General features: G+C 40.1%; 1 protein-coding gene across 13 annotated transcripts in view; it reads right to left on the reverse strand.

Moving 5' to 3' along the window:
* FIP1L1 (factor interacting with PAPOLA and CPSF1) overlaps positions 1–26,415 on the reverse strand; it is a 51,022-nt gene that overhangs the window by 22,955 nt on the left and 1,652 nt on the right. For 3 of the 13 annotated variants that reach the window (XM_054989529.1, XM_054989521.1, XM_054989519.1), the window contains exons 2-15: positions 24,160–24,199; positions 23,034–23,100; positions 22,488–22,591; positions 21,930–21,991; positions 20,043–20,150; positions 18,931–19,061; positions 18,574–18,642; positions 16,332–16,441; positions 13,957–14,064; positions 7,892–7,985; positions 6,274–6,430; positions 2,003–2,029; positions 1,597–1,651; positions 934–989 (exon numbers count right to left, since the gene is read on the reverse strand). In XM_054989529.1, coding sequence (XP_054845504.1) covers positions 934–989; positions 1,597–1,651; positions 2,003–2,029; positions 6,274–6,430; positions 7,892–7,985; positions 13,957–14,064; positions 16,332–16,441; positions 18,574–18,642; positions 18,931–19,061; positions 20,043–20,150; positions 21,930–21,991; positions 22,488–22,591; positions 23,034–23,100; positions 24,160–24,199 — 1,188 coding nt within the window. The remainder of the gene's footprint in view (positions 1–933; positions 990–1,596; positions 1,652–2,002; positions 2,030–6,273; positions 6,431–7,891; positions 7,986–13,956; positions 14,065–16,331; positions 16,442–18,573; positions 18,643–18,930; positions 19,062–20,042; positions 20,151–21,929; positions 21,992–22,487; positions 22,592–23,033; positions 23,101–24,159; positions 24,200–26,415) is intronic. The other 10 variants (XM_054989530.1, XM_054989531.1, XM_054989524.1 and 7 more) reach the window with 8 other exon arrangements.

Here is a 26,415-nt window from a genome sequence, read left to right on the forward strand (position 1 = left end):
AGGAAGAAAATTTCCTCCAGTTCTGGAGGTTCTTCTGCCTTCCTCTGGGCATACAGCAGGAGTCACTGGGAGTGGGGGGGAAGAGAGCTGTGAATTTCCTGCATTGTGCAGGGGGTTGGACTAGATGACCTTTGGAATCCCTTTCAGCGCTATGTTTCTAAAGCATCCAAGATTTAAACTTCAAGTCAAAGTACTATCACAAACAGACGGACACATGCGTTCATGTTTGAGACTGGCTATCAGCAATTTTAACACCAACTACTTAAAACCTGCACATAGAATGAATGCAAAACTTCTGCCTGAGTGGTTCTTTCGGCATGATAACAATTTCTTCACATTACAAGGCAATTCTATACATGCCCACTCAGAAGTCCCATTGTACAACGGAGTGCACATAGTCTGGATAATGGATAAGCAATTATATACCAAGTTATATACCAAATAAGTTTGAGAAAGAAGAAATGACGGGCTTTGGCATTTAAAACAATAAAAGTAGTTGTTAAATAATATTACCAGGGCTCTGTATAGGGTTGTTTGTGTACCAAGATATAATCTTATAATTTATTTTTTATATAAACTGCCATTTCATGACTAGCTTCATTTAACAAACTGCCATTTTGTAAACAAAAGATCTCAAGGCTCTTGGTAAAAAAATTAAGTGGTTCCTGGAAGGCTGAAGTGTGCCTGACCCAAGGTCTTTCCCAGAAAACTGGAATGAGTTATTCCATTTTCATACTGGATAGTTTGTTTGTATCAATACATTCTTACAAGAAGAAAGCACTACATATAAAAATACAAGTTATATGAAAACTAGGTGAATATTCTGCATACTTGGCTGTTAGCTTACCCGTAACAGCAAAATTAGGGTTTAGCTGAAATGTACCGCTACCTAAGCACCCAACCCTGTATCAAACAGAGCTTTGGAACACTTACCACCACCATATGGAAATGCACGAGCTGATCGACTATCATAGCCGGAAGAATGTCCACTGTTGGAAGAAAAGCTAAGTTAGGTCTTCATCTCGGTCAATTCTTTTGTTTAAAAGACCCACATTTTATAGTTCCACAAGTCTGACTGATGAAACATGTTTGAGATTTGATTTTGATAGCCTCTTTGACCGTCACTGTGGTGCATGTTTACACAGAAGGCACAAACTCTTGTCCTGCAGATGCTAGACTTTCACCACTGTTGTAATGAAGGGCACTATCACTTGGGCTTTCCTCGCACAAGTAAATTTTGCATGAATGAGTGACAACAGCTTCCACATACACAATCTGAAATGGACTTCCAGTTCTAGTTTGAGACAACTACAGTTTGCAGTAACTGTGGTTTGCCAAATGTTAACATCATGGCAAATTAGAGTTTGATCCTGGATCAGAAAAAAGAAAAGGAACCACAAAATGTGAGAAGGAGAACACACATACAAGCATGAAGTCTAACTCTATTCAGAGACTGAAGAAAATGGGGATGCTGAAATTTCAAAACTTGTTTTAAGTTTAAATCATTTGACGGAATTACATTTTAAAGTAGTAGGCGTATACACATAGTAAGTACACTTTTTGTGATGTTAGTTTATTCTAAAAAATAAAATTTACCTTTCTATAGTTGGTATAAGGGAAGGTGGTGGTCCTCCAGGTGGGGGAGGAAAGCCTGAAATATTTAATTGAAAAAGCAGGAAATTACTTCCAGAAAAAATGCTGCACGCTGTGTACGTCTGGAGTATTTTAAAGTAAATCTATGCAAAAAAGGATGTCATGAAGGATACAAACAAAATGAGACAGCTCTTGTAGCACAGCCCAGACAACCTCACACTTAAAATACTTATTCTATGGCATTCTCGAATTATCTGATATGGACAGTTAAAATAACAGGTTTCATCACGGACAATTGTGCACTTTTTTAAAAAATGAGAGAAAATGGGAGAAACACCCTGTGTATTAAAATGGATACCACACTATGTTTCACACTACTTTGAGACACTTTTAGAACAAATAAATGTACCTGGTGGTGGCACAGTTATTGGTATACCTAAAAACAAAGAAGATTAACCCAGTCATTTCAACAATGTATTTAAATTGATTGACTAGTTTTCAAAACAGGCATCGTGGCACTCAGGCCATCACTGAATTAATACCAGCCAAGAGTTGGTAGTAAATTAATTTCAAGTAGCATCAATCCATAGCGGCTTTGGACTAGAGATACAAGAAGAGCAAATGGCAGAGTTTGCAGGATTTCTGCCAAGGGCAATGCAGTGTTTCGGCACCTACGGTCTACAAAACAGAGAAAAGCAATGCTGCACTCAAGTCAGTCCGGGTGGGCAGAACAGGGCTCTCTAGAGTATGGTCACTATTTAAGAAAATAACACAATTTCCACACTGACAAGTTCATTTGCTTCTTCCCTTGGTTAACAGATCACTTCTTTTATATGGAAAAGTCATGGTCAGTATGGAATATGCAGAACCAATTTCCTAACAATCACAGAAAGTCTCACTTAAGAGCCTTCATTGTATTCCAGATGTCTATTAGCCAGAGTGTAAGTCTAATAGAGAGTTAGATCAGAGGTTCCTAATGTGATACCCTTGGGCACAATTGTGCCGGCCGATGCCTTTTCTGGTGCCTGCCAAGTGTTTTTAGAAAGTAGGTGGGGCTTTTCCATTGCATGGCTTCTGATTGGCTGTGCAGATTTTTAAAATATTGCTTTGGCAGAAACTGCATAAGGATCATCACTGTGTGACTGAATGTAAGCTACAACAGCCATTTTGTGGCTGGCTCCGTCTCCTGCAGTACCCGTTTTGTGGCAGCCATATTGTTGCTGCACCCACCACATTGTGTCAGATTTCCAAAGATGCCCACAGGCTCAAAAACATTGGGAACCCCTGAGTCAGATCCTATGAATCATGAGCAGAAGGTGCTCATAGCAGCTGATCTTTCTAACACACCTCTTCAACCAGCATCTTTCCAAGATCTCCCAAATATGTCACAGCATATGGCATGGAAGAGAGGGAAAAATCAAGCAACATTACCTCTAGGCCCCTCTTATACCAACAGAGACTTCTGAATTAGCAGAAACTCTGTTGGCAGAAGAGTGAAGAGGGTGATGTCTGATTTCCTGCTCTTCAGAGCACCCCCATGTCCAGCTGTACATTGTTCACTGGGCTCCTCCCATAACTCCACTAGCTTTTTGGAGGTATTGGGGGGCAGGGAGAGCAGCATCTGTGAATGCCCAGCAGGAGGAGTTGGTGGAGTGAATCTTTGCCTGCCTTCCCCTAGCAAGCAGCTGTTTGTCCTGAAACTCTTCTCTGAGGATCTGGAAAGCCCATGCAAAACCACACACAATGGAGTGCTGCAGTGACAAGAAAGCACCAGAGTCCACTCTCCTCTTTCTTCCACTTGCGACTTCCATCAGTGATGGAGAGAGCAAGGAAATTTTGATTTCCCCTTGTTGCTGCAGCATCCCATTCTATAGCACATTTTGCTTGTGAGGCTCTCCCAATTCTCCATGATTTGCTTTGGGGACAAAAGGGCAAGCTACTTGGAGAAGAGGAAGGCAGGGCGAGAGCCACTCTGCCAACTCTTTCCATGGAGTCTTCTTTTGGATCCAACTCATTACTATTACAAAAGACTATACGCTTATAAACTATATCACACATAAACAACTGGTATTTTAAAATCTGTTATGTGTGTATCAATATGCATGCACAATCCAGCGTTTCAACCCACCTGTGCCTTTATATCCTCAACGTTAACAGAAAAAGACCGCAATTTCAAAAGGTAAAATTACAAGTTAATGTTAATTGGGCCATAATGTGTGCTAGCATTAACAAAATAAGAAGTCCTCAAATTTGTAATACAGATATGTGAAATGAAATCAGAATTAATCTGAGCTACAGTGAGTACCCTGATCCTTAAACCACTTCGCTGCCTAGGATTCTAGTTACGAAAATGGGAATGGTGTCATGAGGTCATATTCGCTATCACAGCCAAAAGATTTCTCATAAAGCAGCATAAGTATAACAACACATGCATTTTGTAAGCTGGGAATGGTCACACCAGCGTCTTTAAATAGTTTCCTGTGACAACACAGGAAAGTAAACACAGGCAAAAAAGTCTTTTTAAAATTTGTAATTCCTGAAGAGATTAATTCAGCATCTTTTTGAAAAAGTCAGTTACAGTGACTTCTTCTATAGCATTCACGCAGCTTTCTAGGATTGAATTTTCAAACAACGATACTTCTTTTTGTCTCAAAAGGCGTTTGCACACAAGTGGTTAAGCGAATACAGTACAACAGACTAGAACTTCAAAGCGAGATCCTTTTTCAAAGGATCTTCTGAAGGATGTTTTATATTTGAATACTTAAAAAAAACTTTCTGGCCAGTAGACCAAGTTAATATTAGGTAACAAGACACCTTCTCCCCTTTAAACCAAGGAGGAATGGGCAGATGCAATTTGGGCAGAGCTTTGAAGATAAAAAGCTGGCAGTAGCACAATTAAAACAAGCCTGAAAGAGCCAAGCCCTCTTAATGATTATTTTCAAATACACAGAAAAGGAAAAAGGTAGCAAAGGTAACCTTCTGATCAAGCACATGCCATAAATCTTTGCAAATGTTACCAATCCTCTCCTTCAATCACGTGCATCAGTGAAAGCATGACAAACACACGCAGATATTTAAATCTGAACTTTAACAGATGAATGTTTCTGCAATGGTACTTTATGCCTTTGAGGTGTTGGTTATCCAGAACTGGATTTTGCATCTCTTCAAAGCTATTCCAAGCAGGGGAAGGGAAGAGGGAGGATTCTGATTGGGACTGCAGTGCTTAATGGGGAGCGGCCACCCATTCCCCCCCGCACCACCTTGCCAATGTAAATTGTTCCCCTGGAAGTACTACTTTCCAAATACAGAAAATATGTTACACACACAAACCCCACATACAAATGGTACCGTACAGTCAAGAGATTTCTGACTAATACTGAGTAAACAAAATCTAGGGTTTCTTTTAAACAGATCTGCTGGACTGAGGCTGTTTTGTTTCTCTTTTATAAGTTAGTTTATTTAATAAAGCCACCATCCATATTTTTTTTCTACCAATCTATTATTAAAGGCGGATACTTCAATATTCATGCCTTTGATATATAAGAGATAGTTTATTAAAGAGGTGACTAATTCTATATTGTCAACTCCTATATAATCTCTGAGAAATCAAAGCACAAGCACCTAGAGTCCATGCGGAAATTTTATCCTGTGGTATCTTTTATCTTTGAGTGAACAAGTATGGATAACAAAAGAATAATTAATGGACATTTGTAAAACACATGACTTGTATCTGCTTTCTAAAACTTATTCCACCAAAATTCAGTGTTGATATTCCTATTTCTTAACTGGCAAAAACTTATGAGTAAACTATAATATATTCATAAATGTGATCTACTGGTAACTATGATATAAAAGATTATCAAATGAACTTTCGTTGAGTCACAGCTCACTTCTGGTATCTGAAGAATTGAGCTGTGGCTCACAAATGCTCATACCCTACCACTAATTTTGTTTGTCTTATAGATACTACTGAACTCTTGCTCTTTTCTACTGCTACAGACAGACTAGCACAGCTACCCATTTTGATAAAAGATTATGTATACTAGAAATACATATACCATTTTGCTAACAAATTATTCTGTATTTCAAGCTTGTAGACAGTTATTATATACTGTGTATATTCCAATCTGTTCCAAAATTTTCTATTTTTCTGAAGGAAATGTTGAGGGGGAAAATGCATGTTTTCCCCCTATAGCCTCAGTGTCTGTGAAGAATTACCTCTTTACAATTGCTCCTTAGCTAAATAAATAGTGATGGAAGCAAAACCAACATCACCATTTTTTTCTTTCTACCCCAACTGGCAACCTTCCTTGGAACTGATTCTGCCCAAAAGCTATGAACAGGCAGTTCCTATATCAATGCAACTTACAGCCAAATGCAAACTCAGTAAAGCAAAGAGAATGAGACAATGCAAATTAGCGAAGACTGGAAAATTGTAAAATAAAGGAAAACTAAAATAAAGGTGTCCCAAAACTCAATGCCAAAAGAGGAGTCCCCATTTTGTGAGCAGCGGACATAACAGAATAGCCTAAGGCAACCTGGAAAATTTGTGCCAACTAAGCAACTATCCTTAATGGTAATTATTATTAATAATAAAAAGTTCTAATCACACTACAACCTCAATCTCATGCAAAGACAAAAGTACTGAAATATGAACACTGCTGTTTTCTCCCTTTTTACCTGGTGGGGGAATCAAAGGGGGAGCAGTACTGACAGATGGAGGAGGTGGAAGGAAAGGAGGTGGTGGAAGATGGGTGGGAGGAGCTCCTGGAGGGAAAAACGGAGGGGGCTTGGAAAAACTGTTATCCACGTCAGTGCTAGAACGTTCTGAAAGAACCTAAAAATAAAAATAAAAAAATGTTATAAGTGTCCTTTCAAGGAGGGGTAAAATACACATACTATCCCTCATTGCTTATTCTTGAAAAGGATTTTTGAAATAAAAAAAACACGCACACTTCTTTCTTATAGAAACAGGAGAAAAAGTTTCTCCATGAAAAATACAAACCATAAGCAAATATGCTTATAAGCATACATGCATACATGCTTTTTTAGAATAATACAAGCAAAGAAAACTTGCATGAGAAATAAATTAGCATTTGTGAAACTGTGACAAACATTTCTAGAATTTCTCATTTGAAATGAGAATGAGAATAATTCACATAGGAAATGCATGCATATCAGTGTCTGAAATTATTGCCAATTTCCCTTCCCTCTCTTTCAACATCATGGTGCACAAGCAAATCCAGCAAAATCCCAATACTGCAAAGGCAGTACCACATTAGGCTAATAAACAAGCTGCACCTTTTCCTGAAGAAAGCTAACCTGGTCACAATTACACATTCTGGTGACTTCCAGACTCCCGTAACCTCTGGATGGGGCTTGCCTTTAAAAAGCTTCAAGGAGTTAAAAACGCAGCTGCTTGCTTTTTAACAGAGGCAAGCCAATTTGATCATGTTACATCTATCTGATATGCTTTTATTGGCTTCCAGTTAATTTCTAGGTCCAACCTAATGTGCTGGTTTTGAACTTCAATGCCCTTTAACTGATTTGGACCCGTTCACCTTACGGACCATCTCCCCTCACATATGCTATGATAATTTGGACAGGCTCCATGCTCTTTCAGCTTCTGTAGGGGAAAGAGGCCTGCTTCGTAGCAGCGCCAAGGCTTTGGCACACCGTTCCTTGCAAAGTTAATTTGGTTCCATCCCCTTTGTCTTTCTGCAGATTGGTTAAGACTACCTCATTTAAGCAAGGCTCTGGATCGATCCTAAGCAAGACGTTACGAGGTCTTACTGAAGTTCTCGGAGAGCAGACAAACATCCTCAAGGTTGTTTGTCAAGGGGAGACTGCTCTGTCTCTTGCCAACCATTCCTGGGCCTTTGAAATCTTGCCAACTTGCAATCAAAGACTCAAGGATGCCTGGAAAAGTATGGAACCCCCCCCCGCGCCCCCCCCACCTCACACACCTCCTTTCCAGCCATTCTTTATTGCAAAAGTGCACCTGCTAGAATTGCTTCAACAGCCCTGCCCTCAGGGCTCCGAAGAAGTCTGGAAAAGTGTGCGTGGGTGGGAGGGGAAACAAGTTGTTTTTAGCTTGCCTGAGAACTGCTGCAAGACTAGTATGACTCTCATCTTTTTAAGTGAATGTTGGCTGAAACCAATCCATTAAAATTTTGTTGTAGGCACTTATACACTACACTAAAAGTTTTTTAAAACGATACATCAATTTTTTTCATTCTTTATGTTGAAGATAAGCCCACTTGTAGAATTAGATCTGTCTAAATTGGAAACAACAAACCTGTATGTTGCTGTTTTCATTAGCACGCCGCCTTCCTTCTACTCGGCTGATTGTGATTGTCTGTCCAATCACATCTATTGTACCAGAGAGCCTTCTGCAAAAAGGAAACATGGACATAACCAGCACTGGCACTTTTGCATACGAAACAGCAAAGTCATCAAAAGGAAGACTTAGGCAAATGCATCTCAGAGAACATATAAGCAACAAATAGAGGTTTCTAAAAGCTATCATTCAGTGCAGATGGAGTTTTCTTGCTTTTTCATCACTTATAAAGGAAAATATATTATAACGTTCTGTAATGTATGATGCATGACTCCCCAACTCTACACTCTTGTTTTAGGCATTAAAAATCTAAGAATCCCAGATATTAGCAATACATAAAGAAAAGCATTTCAAAGCATCTATTCTGCACTGGCATATCCTTTCTCACTGAAAAGAAACATACTGACATTCTAAATGAAACTGCATGATTAAATAAGATCAAGTTAGTTAGTGATGAAATATTTATTAGTTCTATAGAACATAGTCTACCTATTACAAATATGAGCTGTTCATTAACAAATACTTCAATAAGCAACTTGGAATAAGAGATGCTAAATGGATTAAATTAATCCCAGATCCACCTCCACAAAGAGAGTTCCCCAAAAGTCCTATTTCCACTGTTCTTAACTCCTCTCTGGCATCCAGGTAACAATGAGTTCTCTTCAGCAAACCATATTCAGCTTTGGATCCTCCAGTTGCTGATTCCTGATCTAACATCAAGCGGCTGCAAAGAACCATACTTCAAGCAGGTAGTATTTCTTAAGATGACAAGACAAGCAGTTGTCAACATTTGTTCTTTAGTTGGGCATTCTGCCTCCAAAAATAAACCCTTCGAATGCATCAACAGGAAGCTGTCCAAGTCTGCTCTAACATTCACCATGGGGACAGATACATAAGGGAAGCAAGACCCTAACCTTCTTTGTTGGGCGATTTCTACACAAAAGGTTACAGTCACATCTCACTTGAAGTAAATGGCAGAAATCCTACGCATTTAAATAGGATTGAACAGCACCCAAAGAAAACAAGTCAAATGAAACCAAAGTATTCTCTTCAAATCAGCCAAAGCCAAAATATTAGCTCTCTCACAACAATTATCCTTACCTCCCAAAATTTAGATGGTCAGGGGAGAGGCCAGTGGGAATGAGTTCATAACACATATATTATCGGTTAATTATGTAGTAAATGATCTCACATATGACCAGCTTACAAACAGGGTATCTGACAAAACATTTTCAATATTGTTATTAGGAAAGGGAAAGTTCTAGTTGTTATCCAAGAACAGATTTTCTTTTTTAGTCCCTAATAAAAAGTGTAGCCAAAAAAAGAAAAAAAGGAAATTCTTTGGCAATAATAGTATATGATTTTAACATTACTAAATCAAAGAAAGGAAGTAAAAAATAAGCTATGTTATGTGCAGAATACAAATCCTACTATATAAAAGGCAAACCATATTCCTGACAAATGACTTCCTACCCTGGTGCACCTCCAGAGGGAGCTGCCGTGGAGGGAAGCCCAGAGAGGCAGCCTGTCCCTCCAGAGAGCATGCCATGGCAGGAAGCCCAAGCCGGGATCAGGCACAGAGCAGGCGGCAATGCCTGTCCCCTGCCTTCACCCAGCTGGGATCAGGAGCGGAGCAGATGGCAATGCCCGCTCCCTCATTCACCTGGCTGGGATCAGGCATGGAGCAAGTGGCAATGCCCGCCCCCCCCCCCCTTCATGCAGCCGGGACCTGGCATGGAGCAGCTGGCAATGGCCATCTCCCGCCTTCACCCGGCCGGGATCAGGAGTGAAGCAGGTGGCGATGCCCACCCCCTGCCTTCACCCAGCCAGGATCAGTCACGGAGGCAATGCCCGCCTGCCTGCCCTCCCCTTTCTGGACCCCACTGTATTTTTTCTCACAACAGGCTTTGTCACTTGCTTCAATGGAAACAATGAAGAGCTTTTTACTTTTTAACAATAATTTCAAATGAAATTTTATTTATTTTATTCAACTTATACCCCGCCCTTCCCACAAGCAGGCTCAGGGCGGCTTCCAACAAATACAATAAAAGCCTATTAACATATTAACACAATCAAATTAAAATGTCATAGATGATGTGTTGAAAATGTGAAAGATGCTGCTGCAATAAGTATGTGGGGGGTCTGTTGGCTGGCCCGGATGCAGCTAGTGCGGTCTTGGGACTGTGCCCCCTCCTTCCGACATGGGGGGTGACGAATGAGGCCCCAATGACCCCCACGCAGTTCTGCAAGCCACCGAAGGAGCAGCGCAGTGGCAGGATGGCATTTGCATGGTAGCCAGTAGCAGGGATCTGTGGTGCCTGCTCAAGACAGGGGAGATGGTAGATGGCATCATCACTTGGCACCACAGGCTTGGCAGCAGTGCCAGGGCTGAGCCCAACCCCTCAGAGGTGGTCATATGGCCTGGGGGCTCCAGCAACAGCTCGGCCAGGAGGGTGGGGCTTGGTGCAGGAGGGCGGGACTGAGCCAAAGCAGAGGATAGGCCAGGGGCAAGTGATACCCCAGAGCAACAACCTGCAGTGGGCCAATGAGGGCCGGGGGAAGAAAGGTGGGGTGGGGCACAGGGCTGTGACACATGGTACTCCAATCCCTGACCCAGGTGATGTCATATGCCATACAGGCAGGTTTAAGAGGGTAGTGCCAAGACTAACTGGGGGGAAGATTAAAGGGAGGCTCCAAAAACAGACCAGGGAGGAAAAGGGAGGTGGGCTGCCTGCAGTTCCAGCCAGCAGCACTCCAGGGAGAGAAGAGTGGAGTCATGTGATGCAACCCATTTACAACCCCTCTTCCTTATGTGAGGTCTGGGGAGGCCCCCAAGGTTGACAAAACATGACGGCTGGGAGGTGGTTCCAGCACAAGAGTCTCACTGCCTATATAAAAGCAAGAAGTATTTAGAAGATAGACTGGAGATCAAAAGGTTCATAAGCCTCTATTTGGAGACCAAGCCTTACTAATTTTGTACAAATTCATTATAATCATTTTAATCAACACTTAGCAGAACAAAAACTTCAAAGTTAATCTAAAAACACCAAAACGCTAAATACAGTGTTGGATATAATACAAATTTAAAATGTGTAGTTAGGAAACAAAGTATTTAGCCAATATCAATGCCTACAACACCCAAGGATAAACAGACCAAACAATTCCAAACAACCTGCACAAGCCATCAAAACCTGGAGACTGACATATAATGTTCTAAATATCTCATCTACAAAGTATATACATACTTGGAAATAAGCCCCATTTCAAATAATCAGACTAGGAACTGTAACATAAACTCCAAACCAACCATATTACTCAGATTTAAAGAGAGAGAACAATTGGAGACCAGCATCATTATTACTACTACACAAACAAAAGCATCTGTAAGAATTTCAGAAATGATCTAGAAATATTTTATCTGACAAAGTGAGCTCTGACTCATGAAAACATACCCTGAAAAATGTTTATCATGTTTTAAGGTACTACTGGACTCAAATTTTGTTCTAGTTACAGTTCAGCTATTGTATTAAGATTTAAGGATGAGACAAATATATTATAAATCTCTTTACATTTATAGAAGTCTTCAGAAGAATAAAATTATAGTCCAGAAAGGAGGGGAGAATGGGAGGTTGGAACCTGACAGCTTTTCCACCGACACAACTGGCATGCAGGGATGCACAAAAAGGCTATGCCAGGATTACGGTGATAAAAAGCTAACAGGACAACTTCCTTCCTATGCCACCAGAAAAGATGTGGTATGATCTAATCCAGAAGTTAGTTTTTAGATGATGCATGCATGTTAGAGCAGGGAACCTCTTTAGAGGCATCCCCTCTTCTCTCACAAATGAAGGAATTACGCTTCCAAGATAGCACTACCAGCTGAGATTTTTGTAAAGCATCTGTTATTTAAATGTGTTTAATTATAAACACTACTGCCCAATTAGGGGTAGTTTTCTAAATGTATCAAAATGTTTTGGTTACTCTAACAATCTAACTGAGTAAACACCACAGATGTATTCTTATCTACTTCATATCAGATAGTCTTAGCAATCAACCTGATGGAAAGCAAATATGAGAGGAAACTAGAGTACATAAGAATGGCACTTTCCTCTAGTGAAGACTCTGAAGCAAGGGAAATAAATAACTTTTTGAATGTTTGAGCTCAGAGTGGCATATGTGTCTCTCCCCCTCAATTTTCTCACAACCTTGTAAAGTAGTTTAGGCTGAGGGATAGTAAATATCACAAGGTAACCCAGGAAATTTCATAGCAGAGTTGGATTTAACTTGGAAGCAAGACATGGGGCTGTGTTGATTCCATATTTTGGTGCTTTGTTTTTTAAATCTCGGAGATTAATAGTCTAACCCATGGACTGTGTAGCATGAGGTGTGTCAAGGATCTATCTTGTCTGCTACCTAATATCTAAATGTAACTTCTGGGGACAGGTACTGCAAGATTTGGGCAGACGTGTCATCCTTATGCAGATGATACCATTCCACCAAATTTTAGGAAGGCTGTGGAAGTTGTGAACCAGTGCCTTAGAGTAGTGATAGACTAGTTTGGGATGAACAAACGGATAATAAATAATAACATTCCATTTCTTCCATTGCATAAAACTAGTCTGAAAGTGAATTAAGTATTTTCTTGCTGAAATGCCAGCATTTCCATAAGTGTGGTGTTTGTTATAATTCATCCAGTATCCAATACTTCCATCCAATATCTATTGTGACTAGATATGAGATAATCAAAATCAGAACCAGTTGGAAAAACATGGGATGTTAGGTACAAGTCATTGGCAAGGATTTTTTTGACAATTATTACTGGGCTGAAAAACAGTACAAATAAAATTATTATTATTTTTTTTACAATTTGTCATTCTAAATCTATAGCTGCACCGCATTAGTATTTATGCACCTCATTTATATCCCAGCGTCCTCCGCAGTGGGGACCCAGATCAGGTTCCACTGTTGTCCTCCCCTCCATTATATCCTCACAATAAATCTGTGAGACGGTTAGGCTGAGAACGTACGACTGGCCTGAAGTCACCCACCCACCCACCATCCATAGCAGAGTGGGGATTTGGTCCTAGAGTCTGACAGATCCTAGTCTGACACTCTAACCACTGCACCACACTGTCTCTCTTTTTAAATTGAGACGTTACATATTTCCATAATTTAAAAACTATGGGACAGGCTGGGATACAAACCCAGAAAACAGGTATGCATAATCTCTCTTCAGAGACTCAATTCTACTATTCGAGTCTTCATCCAGTTAAATTTTAAAATCATCTGAGAATTCACACTTGGGTCAAGATTATATTACAACTTGAAATAAACAGAATATAAAACTTTATTTCAAAAAGCTTCCAAACCGTGATTGTTTTTGTTTCTCCTGGCAGGACAGGGTGAAAGCAGCAGCATGAGCTCCTGAACCGCACTTCTATCCCCACAGGACGCGGCCAAGCACGGCCGCCTGAGGGGCAGGAGGGCTGCACACCCAGCAGAATCAGTAAGACAGGAGAAGGTTGCAAGGACAGCCCTGCTTGGAAACTATGCGTTGTATTTTCACAAAGCAGTTGTTTAAAAACTAAGTTAATTTTACAAACCAGTCTGCAGGCAGTGTAGTCTGCTATGCACTCCAATGTGAAAGACGAGTTCATCATAGGAGAAAGAAGGATTAAAAATTACATAAATGAAAAAATAGGAAAGAGAAACAGCAACTGGACTAGTTTTATGAAGCCCATTACTGTACTCTAAATTCACACTGCATAGAGATATATAAACTTTCTTGCATATGGGTGAATTTTATGTAGCTATTGACTATAAGCTATAGTTACACTGCCAATACATGGGGGAAGAGATGGGCAGAAGGACGTGCTGCAATTTGGCATGTACTTAAGTCAAGAATGCCACATATCAGACTTGTCCAGCTCATATTTTCAAAATTCCTGTGGGATATTATCTAACTGATGATAAAATTGGCATCACAACAAGAAAAAGATCATATCCTTTTAAATATTTCTTACCTTAGCTCAGGCGATTCAGCCCGCCCATATCGTTCCTGCCACTTCCCGATGCCTGAACTGACTTTTCTGGTAGCAGTGCTTGTCTGCGACTGAGACGAGGCGCTGTTTCTGGCAAGATAAATTTTCCAGGTCTCTCTTTTCTTATGTTTCTACCTTTCCTTGTTCTCACAGATTCTTTTCTTCCTGAACCTTTATCACCTTAGTTTTCCCCTCACCCTGCGTCCATTATCCAGCACCAATCAGTAGCATGAGTTCAAGTGAGAGACTAGAGCTATCAATGTGTTTATATTAAAGGGTTAGCACATGTATTCCTCTTTGTTAATCAAATTTAAAACCAATTTTATTTTTATAATGTTGCTATCTTAAATTTCCTTGATTTTATGGGTGAAGAACATGGAGTAAATCTCCAAAGCTATATGAAAAAACAATGGTCATAAACACTACACTGACAAAATTGTCCCCATGCTCCATAAAAATAGCTGCAGTTTTTGAATATTCATCATATACAAGGAAGGAAGCAACACAAGTGCTACGAAGCTCACAGTATTATTGTACCTTAGTAAGTACATTAACCAAATATACATTCCAATTGGCCCAAAGCCAATCACCGCACAGTCCTTAGTTTTAGTACTGTACTTTCAGAACCTTATTGAAAATAGTCAACTTCTAGAAACGCAAGGTTTTCCAACCTACTCTAACATTTTCATGGAAAAAAGAAACACAAAACAATGTACTTCAAATTATCCACCTAATGGTCATAAATGCAGAAAAACATAAAACAAACATTTAGTGCTCCCCCTTCTAAGGCCTCTCTGGGGAGGATGGGAGACATTAAACATTTATCACACTATGGCAGTTCGTCTCCAGCTCCACCCAGAATGACCTTTAAAAAAAAAATCATACAATGGTGCTCTCTCAACTAAATGGCTCTCTCCTTCATCTGCTCCTTTTGAGTAATTATGGTGTAAATTTCTAGAGTTGCCAATTCCAAAGAAATTGGTAACATATGCAGAACAGTGACCAATAACTTCTATGACAACAACAAAACATATGTAAAGCAGCCTCATGTGCAAAATAACCATAAACCAGGCTGTAATCCTATGCCTACTCATTTGGGAGACAGTTCTACTGAATTCAACAGTGCTTATGTCTGAGTAAACAAGCAAAGGACCGGGCTGCGTGCTGCTTGAGGGAACACCATGTCGATAATCAAACCACTCTCCCAGAAGAGCAGCTGACTGATTTGAATAATGGCAAAATCAAGAATCCCAAAACAAAAGAAATGAAGCAGGCTATGGAAACAGGGGAGGGAGATAAAAAGCTCAAGCTATCTATTCCATATAAACTAGTAATAAAATAATCTTCTTTAACAAAGATCAGGTTCAGCGGGCAGCAGATACACATTTGTGCATATGAAACAGGCACGACATAACAGCAGCATGTTCACCACTGACATTTGGTTTATATTGAGCGAAACTGTCTGGCATGAAAGTTGGTAGATCTTTCAAAAATCTTAATTTTTTTTATATAGTTCTATTTCGCAGGTAGTTCTAACTTACGCTTTTGGAAAGTTGAGCATTACCATTAAAGAAAGAGTATTTAACTTTTGTTCTTCAATACATATTTATATGACATTATTTAAAAAATAACTTATTTTAAAGATTAATCAAAGAAGCGTCATGTGCCATTGGTATTTCCTCCTCTCATAATTCCTGCACCAGATCTGCAAATTGCTTATAGAAAAGAAAAAGCCTGAAAGGTAACAACAAAGGAGAATTCTTCAAATGCTCAGAGATGAACACATCTCGTTGGATCATACTTTTTACAACTCTATGAAGTATGATCCTAGCTTTTGAAATTTAAAATGAAGTCATTTTGAGCGAAAGGAGGGCCACGGCTAGAAGCTTAGACTGAACAGATTACTCCAATTCAGGCAAAAACCTAGTTAGCACAAAAGAACAAATAAGATTTAAAGAAAGACATCTCTCTGTACAGATCTCTGCAGCTAATCAGTGCCCAGATATGAAATTATAAAAATGTACTCATGTATTTACAAGTCAGTGTACAAAATACTAGAGAACAAATAATGAGAACACTTAAAATGGCCTTTGACATTTGCTGACACATGGAAGCGCAATGATCCTCAGATCCATCTACTTCTATGTTATCAAGCACCGATAAACAAAACAAGGAACTAAACTTTCCTACCACGGCTTATACCAAAGCATTCCTGGCTTTCCCCAATATTTGATTTTATTAAATTATACTAATTTTAATTATATAAATAAATAAGAAGTTTTAGGATAATATGACAACAATTTTTCTCCATTTTTTAAAAAAAATAAACAGCTTAAAAATAAGACTGCTCGACTGACCTGGAGGGGATCCCTGTCTTGAATAAGGGTGGAGGAGGAGACGTAAACTCGACTTTGGTTGGCGGCAGGGAGATTTCTTTCTCCACATTTCCAGTTCTGCCCTGCTGTACCTTCAGAATAAAAGTTTCTTCATTAGCAGTGTCTTTATTTACTTCAGTTACACCGCACCATTCTCCCCAATGGGGACTCAAAGCAGCTTACAGCACTCTCCTGTCCTCCATTTGTCCTCACGACAGCCCTGTGAGATAGGTTAATATGAGAGCATGTGTCTGATCCAAAGTCATCCATCAAGCTTCCATGGCAGAGTGGCATTCAAACCTGGGTGTCTTGATCCTGCTATGAAACTCAACCACTATACCTCACAAGCTAGAACAAGATCACTCTGAATAAAATAAAAAGGAACAAGTACCCACAATTACTAACACATTATGGTTCCTCATTCTACCAAATTTCATAGAGATATATTATGACCTGGGCCAAACTGCCCCTATGACTTTCGGCTTGAACAAAAAGGACTTAGTAATGGACAATGGATCTTTAAACTGCCTTGATGGTGTACTGGTGCAAGACTCTCCCAGGGATGCTCCCATGTAAAGCTTAACACTCTACACTCTAATCTTCATGTTACAAAAAGTACAAACAACAAACTAGAACAGAATCTTGGACAAGGGTGCAGCCTTAACACCAGATAAAGCTGACAGGAAACTCTACCAGCCATCACTGAATCACAGAATTCAAAGCAGCTCTGGGTCCAGGAGCGCTCCAGCTCTGCTAATGTGCACAGACAGCCGAGATCCTGCAGAGTGTTTGACATGAAAATGGGGAACCCAGGTTAAAACTCCTGCTCTATTAATTCTGAAACTCATGAGGTGGTCTTGAGCAAATCCCTACCTTTCAAAATTATTTTGAGGTTTAAAAGCTGACATGAGCTTCTTGGAGGAAGAGTGTGATTAAAAACCCATAACAGATCAGTTTACAATTTGTTTCTGTTTTGGAAAATAAGTGCAAACTTATGCACTGAACAGAGCTCTATCTCATAGAGCTTTAACTTATATTTTCCCTCAGTTCTGAGCTAAAGTATAAAAAACTACAAATGGGGACAAAATCCACACACAATTCGGGGGGTGGGGGGATGGATTTGAGAATACCACAGAATATTAAACAACTACAAAATATGGAATTACCAACTAAAGGCCCATCCTACAGCTTAATACTGTTCCTTGTGGCCCTAACAAATTAAGGTGTCCTTCTAAAAAAAGTTCCAAATATCACTTCATTAAAAAAAAAACCCTCAGCTATTAGCTTCTATGTGCATTTCATGTACTTTAGAGATTGTTGTATCATAAAACTCCTAGCAAGGCAAAGCTTTACTGTCAACCTAGCTCTTGAGATTTTTAGAGAGCATACTTGTTCCTCAGTATAGCTGCCAATGACCACCACATTTTTTAATCCCAGGGGCTACCTGTAACTGAACCCTGAATAAAGTGAATAACTCTTCCCCAGATTCTCCACCCAAGGCAAAGAACTGAGAGAAAGGTTTTCTCACTCAGCGCTGGCTTGGAGAGACAAACTTCCCTTCCCCAAGTTTTCTGGCATGCACAGAAGGGGGGTAGGACCTTGTTTCTGACTTGGCACTAGCTATGAAAGTATTAGGAAGTAGAGAAATTGCTCGCTGATTCCAAATCACAGCACAGTTAGTACTAACACTCAAGTGCATTCTAGAGGACTCGTGAGAGGGTGAGAAATCAATGGCAACCTCAAAACCACAGACCTGCTAGGTGAGGCTAACCTTATGTTTTTTCTGGCCCCTGAAATAGTGTCTGGAGTACTAAATACCTCCTCCAGAGACCCCTGAATACAGCAACAAGTCATTCCTGATTTTGACAAAAAAAATGTTAATCCAACTGACCGTTCATGCTCAGAACAATTACTAGACAGAAAAGATACATCAAAACTCACGTTAGACAATATATCCTTTAAAGTAATAAATGTTTTATCTTACTAAAAGAACGCAGCATACAAAAAGTTATATAGCTGCAACAGCAATAATTAGTAAATTAGGCTGTACAATCATGGGCTTGCAACCACAGAGAAATTACTGAACTTCACATGCAACAAATCTGGACAATGTATCAAAAAACTTGAAAAAAACAGCTACGTCCACTTCTGCTTGGACTCAGCTCTTTGAAGTGAAATGGCAAACAGTAATTAGAGTGACTAAGGAAAGTTTACCAACATTCACCTTAAAAAGATTGTATCTGCCATCTGGAATCTCAGCCCCTGGCGTTACTTCCATAGCAATGTCTTCGGCCTAAGTTAAATAACACATTGCCCATTAAAATACCACATTATGGACTGATGGGCTACATTACAGCTAACAACATGTTATAAGCTAGTTGTAGCTTGGTGACTCCACACTATAAACACAAAGTCAACACAGAAATGGAGCAAAGGTTCTGGATGACGGGGACAGGAAGTAAAGGTATGAGCTTTGAACCACACAAGGACTTCTAACACTCACTGTGGACACGGTACTATGCCAACTTCAGGAAGTTAAAGTATTTCCAGATTATGGTACACCAGAGATTCTATTTATTACCGTAATTTTATTTGTAGTTGAGGTAATGGGTAAAATTTCGAGTCCCATGCGTATCCTCTTTTGTTTCTCACAGTATGCTTTCCAGGTGTCTTCATTAAATCCATAATTGAAATAATCTGAAAGATCAGCGCCTTAAAGGGAAAAAAGCAGATGAACATTCTAGAAATTAAATACCACCAGTACAGGAAAGGGAAAGAATTCTGCTCGCCTGCTCCCAAGCTCTCTAGATACTGGTTTTAAATGAAACACAACCTAAGAACATGCATGAAAAAAATCTTCCCTGTAGATGGAACATCCTGAGGGCAATTTGCAAAGGAGTCAGGAAATTATTTATCTGAATAATTTTAGCCTGCTTCCCACCCCCCAAAATTTGACCCAGTTCTATACTTAAGCTAGAACTGCAAACCACAAATTCCCTAATAGGCATTCACAAGACATCCATATAGTGAGGAGTTTGGGTTTGCTTCTGAATGTTTGTGCAATGGGATGTTCTCATAGTCTGTAATTCAACTTCTTATAAGTATTAGTACTTTACAGCTCTTCCTAAGCAGAGTTACAGTCTCCTAAGTCTTTTGAACTCAATAGGCTTAGAAGGATGAAACTCTGCTTAAGATGGTAGCGTTAGGTACTTAGCCATATTGTTAATTATTCACAGAGTTATCAGTGTTAAATGAGAACTATATTTCTGTTCACAATAATTTGACTAGCAAGACTATTAGCAGACAACTAAAAACAGGAGTAGAGAGCCTTTTTTGACCCAAGCACTGAGAAAAATGAAAGGTCAATCTGAGAAGATGCTGGCTTGTGGGCAAACTAAATGTGGGGAGAGTGGCGAGGGTTGTACTGTCCAGACATGCTTGGACAAAGCCAAGCCCAGTGATGCTGGCAGTATCTCAGGATTAGTTTGGACTTTGCTGGTGGCTGTAAAAGTCAATGATGGGTGTAAGTCACGCCTCTTGCTTCCTCCTGAATGGCTGGCCCCGCTGTCAATTCCTTGATTGCTTGGATAGGTGCCAATCAAAATGTACTGGTGTGTCACTGTTAGTACATGCACCAAGGGTTGCCCACCCCAGTTCTATAGTAATAAAAGTTTCAGCACAAGGATTTCTGACCTGGTTTTCTCCAAGGTTTATCTTCAAAGGAATCTAAGTCAACTTCTAAGAGTGGAACACCATTAATGCTTCCTGGTGCATCAAGGTCAACCCCTTTCACTTTTCCACCTATTAAGAAACATTAAAAGATTAAATTTACACAGCTTAAAAAACAGCGTTAACATCGGAATTAAAAACGATCGCCATTGATGGCTTAATGTTCTCATTTTAGCTGCTGGGGATGAAAGACGAGCCCTTTCATCAGGTTGTCATCTTGAATGGAGTAAGGATGGGGGAGAGAAAAGCAAGGTGAAGGAAAGCAGGAAGCTGGCAGAGGAATGATGAAACCCATGTGCCCAAGAGACAGAAGAAACCTTTCCTTTCTTCTTCTTCTTCTTCTTCCCCACCATTATTGGGATTCCTCTTCTCCCCACCCCCACCCCCACCCCCTGGGCTTATATGAATTTATTTCCCCCATTCTTCTGCCTCATTGGTTTTAATTTCCTCTTCTATCCCTATCCCTTGTCTCTTCAGTGTGTGTTTTAATTCCCACTCTTGGGGTGTATTTGAGAGAGATCTCCCATGTGTTTCTTCTCTGTGTGTGTGTGTTTTTAATCCCTCCTTTTCATACACACCCCACTTAGGCTTCCTGTGTTCTTCCCACCTTGCTCTTAGGAATTCCCTCCTCTGCTGGGAATTTTCCCCAGCAGAGTCAAGAGGAAGGGGAAGCCCTTCCTTTTGAAATTTGGATCTCATGGTGTAAAAGAAACTCTCAAGGCCAGGCAATTCTCAAGGCAAGGCAAGGCAATTTCAACATTGGTCAGGCAGAAGAACAGAACACGTGTAAGCATCCTAGATAAAAGATACGTTAAGGCTGGGCATGTTCAAGAGTGGACCATCCCTTCTAGGAATAGGCTATCTGGCAGCAGGAGAAAGGGACTTTCAGTTTCACAGACCCCACACTGGGTTCAGCTGATGGGCTGAAACCAGCGCGGAGTCTGTGAAACTGACAGCCCCTTTCTCCTGCTGTCCGGGCAGCAGAAGGGGCTGTCTGTTTCAAACACCCCACACCAGCTTCAGCAGCCAGTGTGGGGTGGTTGAAATGCCACAAACCACGAACCAGTTTCTGAACTGGGAAAAGGTCGAAAGTTCATGGTTCGAGGTTCCGTGGAATGCCACGAATCACATGGTTTGTCTTCTTTTTGGTTCGTGTCCATGTCTAGTCTCAACACAATTTCCAAACTAGTATAAACCGTATAATCTTTTATTAGCACTTCTTATTTTTACATCTTATCTTTTTAAATAAGGGAATGTAATATAAAGAAAAGAAGATAAAACACAGGGAAATGATTAATCAAAAAGTTGATATTATAGTCTGTGTAAGTATAAGTAACCAAAGAGGGGGAAGGAGAGCCATTATACAATGATGTTTAGTTATGACAAATTCTGAATATATTTTTACATTAGTTCAATCTAATTTTAAAGCAGTACTTGTATGTCTTAAACTAATTACAAATGTACTGTTTACATAAGTTTGTGTAAGTCAATTTCAAACGTAGCGCTTCTATAATCTTTTACTATGCACTTTCTATTTTCAAATCTTTTTTTAAAATAAAATGTCTATCCCCCCCCCCCCGCCCCACAAAAGATCAGTAAGATCTATTCTGAGTGGCAGAGGCTCTTCAAGGTCTACAGCAGCTGGTCTAAAGCTGGTCTAAAGCTGGTCTAAAGCTGGTCTAAAGACTTATTACTCAAGTCTTTCAGCTGGAGATACCTGGGACTGTCCGTGAAGCGGATGCTCAAGGAATGAACCGCAGTGCTTCACCTCCCTGGTACTAGTTTCATTGTAATGAACAGTGTATCTTTCCCCCCATTTTCTATTAAAATGACCACATGGAAGTTGCTTACCAGAGGATCCATATGAACGCCCTCCGGTTTTGATGTTGAGATTCACAGGTGCTGCACCATACCTAAACACAGGTGTAAGACATATAAGAAGTACAACAGAACTATGAAGATTTATAATAGTTAACCCTGGCATCTATTATGTACATAGTAAACTAGGTCTCACATTCCGTGATTAACTTCCCACTTGCACCTGCAGTACAAACACTGACTACCAAAATTAAAAGAAACAGAAGATTAAAATTTCATTTTAAAGTTCTCTAAAGTCAGCATGATTGTATGAATTGTTTATAGGTTTGTTAAGCAAAGAACTTATACATTACCTCTTGACCCAGACATACAAACATGTCCATTAAATGCAAAGATTTTACATCCATATATATGAACACTAGTCATTTATGAAATATACTAATGACCTGAAAGGTTTAAGCCCCCAACTGTCTTCCAATTTACGTATCTGCTACTTAGAGGCAATTGTTACTTAGCACAGATAACCAGCGAGTGGCAATTAAGAAATCTGCCTTAGTGGCATTCCACAAAACCCAGAACCTTAATGCTTACCCATACTGAGGGGCTCCTGTTTTAATATCTCCTATAGTGACCTGAACATCATCTTCATCATCGTCACTGTCACTGTCGCTATCATCCTCAGCATCTGTCGCTTTCTACAAGAAAAGAATGTGATTAGACATTACATGAAATTCAATTACAAAAGAAAATTAACTTTAGCGCTTTCCATACTGAGATGAGACTAAAGCAGCAGGAGAAAAGCAAGAAGAGGAGGCAGATTGAGGGGAGAAAAGCAACAGGAAAGGGGAGGAGGGGGGAGTGACAGCAAGAAGGGACAGGATATCCCCTCCCTTTGTTGGTCCCCGCTTATGATAGACTAAGAACTGGAATTCATTACCAAAGTTAAGAACTGAAAACTAGGAGGAGTATAGTGTGGAAAGGTCAAGTTTACAGGCCTTCAGGTTAAGTCAGTGTCAGAAATCATGCCATCAAATTGTTGTATTTGGGCTGGCTTAACAGACTATCAAACATCAGCCGCACACTATTTAGAGTCCAGTTTTACCCAGATTCCAAGTATGTAAAATAATTTTTTCCTACTACTACTACCGTTTTCACGACACCATTTTCAGCAGCCTCTTCTTCATTTCCAGTTGGGGGTGGAACACTTAAAACATAAGGAAGCATAGTTATTAGGCATTATGTTGGACAAAACAGAAAAAAAAATCAGTTTCTTTTAAATTGGATGACATGAAAAACTATTCTTGTTTTACATAAATCAAAGTTATCTTTTTGGAGGAAAAAATGTTTTCAGCAACATCTACATTAACTGAAATTAAGCAAATCATTGCATGTGCCCATCTCAAAGCTCCCCAGTTAACAAATGTTAACAAAGTTCCCCCAGTTAACAAATGCCACTGGTGAGGCCAAAATGAAAAGAAAAAAGCACAAGGCAACTTTACACAGGGGACCAAAACTTCCTGACAATCTCATGCCATAGCACCTATGATATTGTATTGAAATTGGTATCTATATTGATTTTAATCAGTATCTGTTTTCAACTGGGGAGACTCAAATTGCCACCTTCCTAAAAAGTTCACTGCCACGTTTTCTTTCTACCTCACAGGAGAAGAAAATCATGCATACCACCCTGGGCTCTTTGAAGGGTAAAATGATAGGAGTTACTGATACAAGCTATTTAGAACAAATCTGTTTGCTAAAATGTGGGGTAAACACTTAAATATATATTGCATTCAATTCATTTTGAGGGAGTTTTTGAGAGGCATTGTGAATTTCTGCTTATCAGTGGACGACAAAAGCTGGTGATGGAGTTGCCAGGGCCACAGCTGCAGGACCACGTAGGCTAGAGGAACTTGGTGTTAGGGCAGGATGATGTCACTTGCTGGTGCTGGGTTCCACTAGCCAATAAGCAGCAACATACCCATTTGGCTGCCAGCATTTACTATGAAATGCTGATACCGCACTTTGAAATGCAATAAAGGTAACTCCCAAACACAATACTGCATGTATTGCAATGCAAGCATTTGAATGATCTATGCTGGAGCAACGATTGCAAACTTCTGCCTTGCTTCACAGGCCCAACGTGATATTAGTGAAAAAGAAAATATAACATCCCCCTTTAACTTTAACTAGATAAGCTGACAAGAAATAATGAATTTAGCCAACCCATCCACCACACTACAAAAGTTACACAAGTGACACTTACCTGGCAGGTGTTTCCTCTGGTCTCTCCTCTTCATTTTCATCTATATAAAGCAAAAACAAAACAAATTAAGAGTTCCAAGTACCACAGAAATCGGAACAAAAACTTAAAAGTTTATGGGAGAGCCGATGTAATGTTAGTTGTTGTTGTTGTTAGACTAGGGTTCAAATCCCCAACTCTACCATGGAAGCTTGCTGGGAGGCCATAAGCTAGTCATATTCTTTTATCCTGACCGAATTCCCAGGGGTGGTTGTTGGATACAAATTGATAATGGGTTCCTGATTCACAACCATCACCATATCTGTGTAAGCTAAAAGTTAGGTTTTTACTGTAAATATCCTCAGTGGCTTCTGTGCTCACTTTGTTAAACTGAGGCTCCAAAACCACGCAAGCTTACTTAGAGTAAGCCATACTGTGACTACAGGACGTACTTCCAAGGGCACACATATTGGATCAGGCAGGAAGATATTTTACCAGAAGAAAGTAGATTTAAACTCAATACAAAAAGATCGATTTTACCTACTAGTGCCCATGACAACATTGACATTGTCATGTTCTCTTTCTTCACGGAGTTCTTATGCATTTAACAACTGCCTGAGGAGTAGTGACTCAGAAGATAAAGCTTTCCCCCGTGCTAGTCACACTCTTGATCTGTATGTCATATAGCTTGTATGTTATATAGGTATAGGAAATATACAATATGACAGTAATAATCTAAATCACATCTTACACAAATATTACAGGGCTGCTTAGATGTTTCACTAACAGTGGTGCTTCTTCCACGGGATGGTTACAGCAGAGAGAGAGCACTGAATCTGTGCAGCACACCAACTTTAAAGGCTTACATGTGGGACATGGGGACAAGTTTGCGTATTTTCCCCATTGCTGTTGTGACTGCCAATAAAGTGCAGCAGCAAGGAGGGTTCTACATGGCAGGTTTCTGCAGAGCTTTCCTTCCCCAGTCCTTAGCAGCTGCCATCCATGACCCCCCCCCCTTGGGTCAACCAGGGCTTTGCCAGTGTGTTTTTTAAGCAGCAGTTGGATAATGTTCTATTTGTGTATCAAGTTGCATAAATCCCCAACTTTCATTTAAAAGAGTCTCCAGCCTCTTTCATTGTGAAAATATACCTTTCCCCTTATATCTCCACAAGAAAAAGAGCTACAAAATTTTGCTTTTTGATGGAAGCTTAGAATTCAGAGAACCTGATATTGGGACTGTTACAACATCATATCAATATTCAATTCTTCTTTTTAAAAAGCCTGTAGTGACGGGCCAGGAGAAATTGCTCCCATATAGGTGGAGGAGAAAATCTGAACTTTCCCACCAACATAGCAACCAGCCAGACTTTACTCTGATCTTTCCCAAAACTCTGGTTTTGAAAGAGATTGGAGTATAGCTGGGGAGACCCTGGGAAATGCACAAATGCACCATGATACTGTGAGGAAGCAGGAAAAAGAGCCCACTTTCCAACAGCATCAAGTCCGTGGCAAATAACCCATGTGAAAACAGCCTAAAAGTTCCGAACAGTATTTGGGGGCTCCAAACTGCTTGTGCCAAGGAGCATCAAGCTAGGAATACTGTTGCAAGAAACCCAATGCAGTGTGTTGAGGCATCCATCATCATACCTGTGGATATTTTGGGAACAGATCATGTAATGATGATAACACCTACCAATATCCTCTTCCCCCTTATCTTAACAAGGGAAATCATTTGGTACATAGTGTTGCCAGCTCCAGTTTGGGAAATTCCTGGAGATTTCGGGGGGGGGGCAGGTTTTGGGGAGGGAGCATCCATAGCATCCACCCTCCAAAGCAGCCATTTTGTCCAGGGGATCTGATCTCTGTGGCCTGGAGAGGTGTCGTATTCCGGGAGATCTCCAGCTACCACCTGGAGATTGGCAGCCCTAGGAAAGGGCTCTCATACTTAAAGTGAACCATGCAATCCACCCTGGGTCTGAGTGAGAAAGGTGGACTATAAATAATTAGAGAGGAACAGAAATGGAACTAAGTAGAGGCAGATCAAGATGGGTAGCTATGTTAATCTGTCTGTACCAGTGGAAAAGAGCAAGAGTCCAGTTGCACCTATAAGACTAATAAGACTATCCAACCTCTAATTTTCTTAAGTCTTATAGGTGCTACTGGACTCTTGCTCTGCAGAAATTTGCCCCGCATTTTCTAGAAGACAAGGCCTCAACACAGACCATTAAATGGACATCTCTTCTTCTACCACCCAGTCTGTCCAGTTCTATGAAACAAGAT

The sequence above is a fragment of the Eublepharis macularius genome, chromosome 10 (assembly GCF_028583425.1).
Source record: "Eublepharis macularius isolate TG4126 chromosome 10, MPM_Emac_v1.0, whole genome shotgun sequence".
In the NCBI taxonomy this organism is placed as follows: domain Eukaryota; kingdom Metazoa; phylum Chordata; class Lepidosauria; order Squamata; family Eublepharidae; genus Eublepharis; species Eublepharis macularius.